This window comes from Arachis ipaensis, chromosome B03 (genome assembly GCF_000816755.2).
Source record: "Arachis ipaensis cultivar K30076 chromosome B03, Araip1.1, whole genome shotgun sequence".
NCBI lineage: Eukaryota > Viridiplantae > Streptophyta > Magnoliopsida > Fabales > Fabaceae > Arachis > Arachis ipaensis.
The window spans coordinates 33,614,879-33,618,787 of record NC_029787.2 but is presented as its reverse complement, the minus strand read 5'-3'; the positions used below and the strand labels follow the sequence as shown (position 1 = coordinate 33,618,787).

At 35.0% G+C, this 3,909-nt stretch overlaps 1 protein-coding gene across 1 annotated transcript in view; it reads right to left on the bottom strand.

The window, feature by feature from the left end:
- Window positions 1–3,832, bottom strand: part of LOC107630184 — a 6,248-nt gene extending 2,416 nt beyond the window's left edge. Inside the window, exons 1-9 of the mRNA XM_016333256.2 lie at window positions 3,551–3,832; window positions 2,443–2,498; window positions 2,187–2,361; window positions 1,680–1,781; window positions 1,417–1,488; window positions 976–1,092; window positions 787–864; window positions 505–567; window positions 316–412 (exon numbers count right to left, since the gene is read on the bottom strand). Of these exons, the coding sequence (XP_016188742.1) occupies window positions 316–412; window positions 505–567; window positions 787–864; window positions 976–1,092; window positions 1,417–1,488; window positions 1,680–1,781; window positions 2,187–2,361; window positions 2,443–2,498; window positions 3,551–3,637 (847 nt within the window). The 5' untranslated portion in view covers window positions 3,638–3,832. The remainder of the gene's footprint in view (window positions 1–315; window positions 413–504; window positions 568–786; window positions 865–975; window positions 1,093–1,416; window positions 1,489–1,679; window positions 1,782–2,186; window positions 2,362–2,442; window positions 2,499–3,550) is intronic.

The window sequence follows — 3,909 nt, the reverse complement described above, 5'->3', positions numbered from 1 at the left end:
AAAAAAAAAAAAAAAAGAGTGAAAGAAATAGGAGAAGTAAAAAGCTAAACAAGTAGGTCCACTCTGTTATAGTTGACTTGCTGGAAGTTCAATACACTTACTCTCTAAAACATCACAAATATCAGACATGAACATTTTTTGGTCTATTGAGGAAAAAAAGGAAAACTACTTCAAATGGTAGTGCAAAATGTGCATTTGTGTAAGCATCAGAGAGTACAATTTAATGCACTAGATTGTTAAATCTTCTTAAAAACAATCTGTTTTTTTATACAATAATCAATTAATGATCCAAAGTGTTTAACCAAAGGTATGTACCAGATATGGCTGCAAGGGTCATATCATCAGAATATCCACCATCTTTAAGTCCTGATACCACTCCATAACGGTCTTGCCTAAAATCATCAGCATGCATCTGGAGAGAAACTAAATAGTTGGAATGATTGTTTTCTCAAAGCAACAAAAGGTACTAACAGAAAAAAAGGTACAAGGCTACAAGCTACTTGCCATCATACACCCTCCCCACAGGAAGAATGTTTTTCCACCAGTTGCAAAGCCCATTGAACAAGGCTGTAATGGAATGATTGAAAAAGGATTAGAAGAAATGAGATTGAGAACTATAATTAAATATTTTACTATATTTCATAAAGATTTGTTTAACAAATGCTAAGAAATCAAATTCAATTAGTTCAGCTTCATTTACAGATTTAATTTTAATTTTTAAGCAATCCCATACAGAGATATGCAGTATAAAGATAAAAGAATCAAGATATAAAGCCACTTGTGTACCATATGGTATTCATATATGCAGTAACTCCCTAGACTTCCGGATGGCAAATCCAGCGGGTATCCAGTTTGAATAAATATCTGCAAAGCATCAAAGTAGCAAAGGTTGTAGTCAAATAATTTGGGAACGTAAAACCGTAATTATTCTAAAATCAAACACTTTGAAAAGGAAAACAAAAGACAAATTTATACATCAGGGTTCTTTTCCATCTCACGAGTGAGTGCTCCAATTGATCCAGGATGTAGCCTAACATCATCATCCAAAAACAACACATACTTGGTATCTTTGTGCATTCTCTCCACTCCAACCTGCTCAGGTGCCAATACCAAGTTATACTACGTAAATTCCATCTAGCATCCACCAAGGACAGGCAACAAAAATATCTTAAAAAAGAAATCATCCTCGATTTTCATATCAAATATGGCAAGTCCAATCCATAACACATGCATTTGCATAGGAAGTTTTATATAGAGGAGATACTTCCCAACAACTAATAGTACTAGGATCATCACCAATCAACATTAATTTCTGTTTGAAACAAGACTGTAGTTAACGGTTACTAATAGAGCATGGAACATGGACCTACTTTATTCGAAAAGACGATCAAAATACATGTTAATAAAATTACGTACCAACTGATTGTGAATCTTTTGACTACAAGTTGTCGACAAACCAGCTACAATGATTTTAGCATCAACGTAATCCTATATATATCAAACAGGGATCCAATTTAGTGAGATGCAAAGAAGAAAATCACATACTGCCAAAAGAGCAGCAGATAACCAAAGGACCAGAATCAACCCTAAATGAGGGCATTTTGCTGGTTCCAATAGGGAAATTGAAGTAAAAACCAAAAAGGAAAAAGTAGAAAGAAGATCTTGTGGACTTATTTTACCTCAAATTCTAATATTAGCCGTGATACAGCATGGTAAGCAGGATCCTCTGTACTTTCTACCACAAAAAGAAATTCTAGAGGGCCACCATAAAGAGATGTTATCTGCATAAACCAAAACTTTCTATTGAAATGAAAAGTTTAGGGGGAAACCTTCTGAAAGAAAAAGATACAACAATGGTTAACACTAAACAAAATAAACTGCTACCATTAGTTAACAAGGATATTCTATCATTACAATAAAACCAATAGTAAACCTTTATACAGATTACTGAAAAACAGGAATAATTAGTATTCCTGCAGTACCAAGAAACCAAACAACTTACACTTGGAAATTAGAAATCTGGATAATGCATAATAAAGCATGTTAAATACATAAATACATAATAAGATTAAGTTAAACTTTGAATTTCTAAATCATAATTCATAGGAAACTTGAAAAAGAAAATGTAGCCTAGAACGCATAGCACCATCAGATAACTTCCGGTAATGTGTTCTGTGAATTCTCACCTGACTCCTCCAATTATGCAGATTGTGTTCTCCAAAGCCTTTTAGAGGCATAACTACTGATACTCTTGGAAGATTGACCTGATTGGAGTGCTCAAGTTCATTAATGTCATGATAAAGGAAAGGAAAGCTATTGCCATTCCTCATAGCATCGTTCATTTGCTTTATCTCTCTGTTCCTGTGAGGGGGGAAAATACCGTAAATTTTTCATTGATGTGACCACGAAAGTAATCTGAACTTTGTCATTAGCCGTGAATACCTGACATAAGCAGCAAGAGCCCAACCCAAAGCAAGTGCTAAACAAATTAAACATCCCTGAGAAAAAAAATTGTAGTTTTTATGACATGGTAGCACGGTAGATTTTCTCCTGATCATCATGGGGCCAGGAATACAGAACAAGATTTCAAGGAAAATTAGAAACCTTACACAAGATCAATATCATTGTTATTCAAGGCAAGATCAACATCGTTTATATTTAAAGGCTGTCAAGTCATTAATTTATCAGGCATGTATTCCAATACGTAAGGTTGCATTACCTCGTTTATTCATTCCACTTCATTCAGTAACCATGGAATTTCACTTCAGTTAATCGCCTTGAACTTGGGTAAAGCCTTTTTAATAATGTAGAAGTAGAACTTTGTATCTCTAAATTCTACAATGTTGCTTATAGTGAAGTATATTCTAGATGTGACTTCAAAGCCTACTAGGTTTCTCAACAACAGGGATTGCGGATATCAAGTCATATATGTGAACATGCCACGGTAGGATGCAAACTTATTTCTCAATTCAAGTATGATTATTGAACGATAAATTCAGTGAATACATTCCAGAGAAAAAGTAGAAATTGGAAAGCTAACTGAATCACACGCCATGAAACAAACGCAAAGTAAGCCACCAATCCTAAATTCCTAATCCAAAACTAAAATAACAATCACAGTTTAGCTGTGCCCCACTGAGACCTCCATTCTGGTCTCTAAAGAAAGAAAGAAAGAAACCAAAAAGTGAGAAGTTTGGTTGTTGTAACAAAAATTGTATCAAGTTCACATTGTATCTCCTGAAATTCTATCAGGTCACGGTTCGTGAGATGATAGGAAGGAAATAACATGTAACATTGAACAAGAATTACCTCGCAGAATCTGACAACACCAACTCACCAAGTGGTATAAAGAAATGACCATAATTGAAACTGAACAAAAGAATAGAGAGATAAACAATAGCAGTTGAACTGAATTTGCAGTCAAATAGACGACTCAAAAGCTCGTTCGGCTAAACAATTGCAGCAAAAGGGGGTAAAATGGAACATTTTTTTATTAATGGGTATGTGAAAAAAATAGAGAGATAGAGAAAGGGAAGGAGAGATGAAAAACCTGGATCTGAATGAAAACGGCGAATGGAGTGCAAAAGATCCTGCTGAGGGAGAAGAGAAACCAATCGAGAGTGTCCAAGGAAGGCATTGTGTAAGAGAATGTGTTGTTGGGTCTCTCTTCAGAAGAAGGAAACAAGCATAGCAATTAGCAGAAGCAGCAGCAGCAGCAACTGGGGAAGAGAGAGAAAGAGAAATGTTAACGCAACGCACAGCACAGCACAGCGCAACACAGAACAAGCTGGGATGAGAGAGAATGAACGGAGGAAGGAGCTTATGAATTATGATTGCCAGACCGCCTAATTTTATATTTCCAACTTAACTATATAAAATAAATATTAAAAATAAATTAAACAATATACA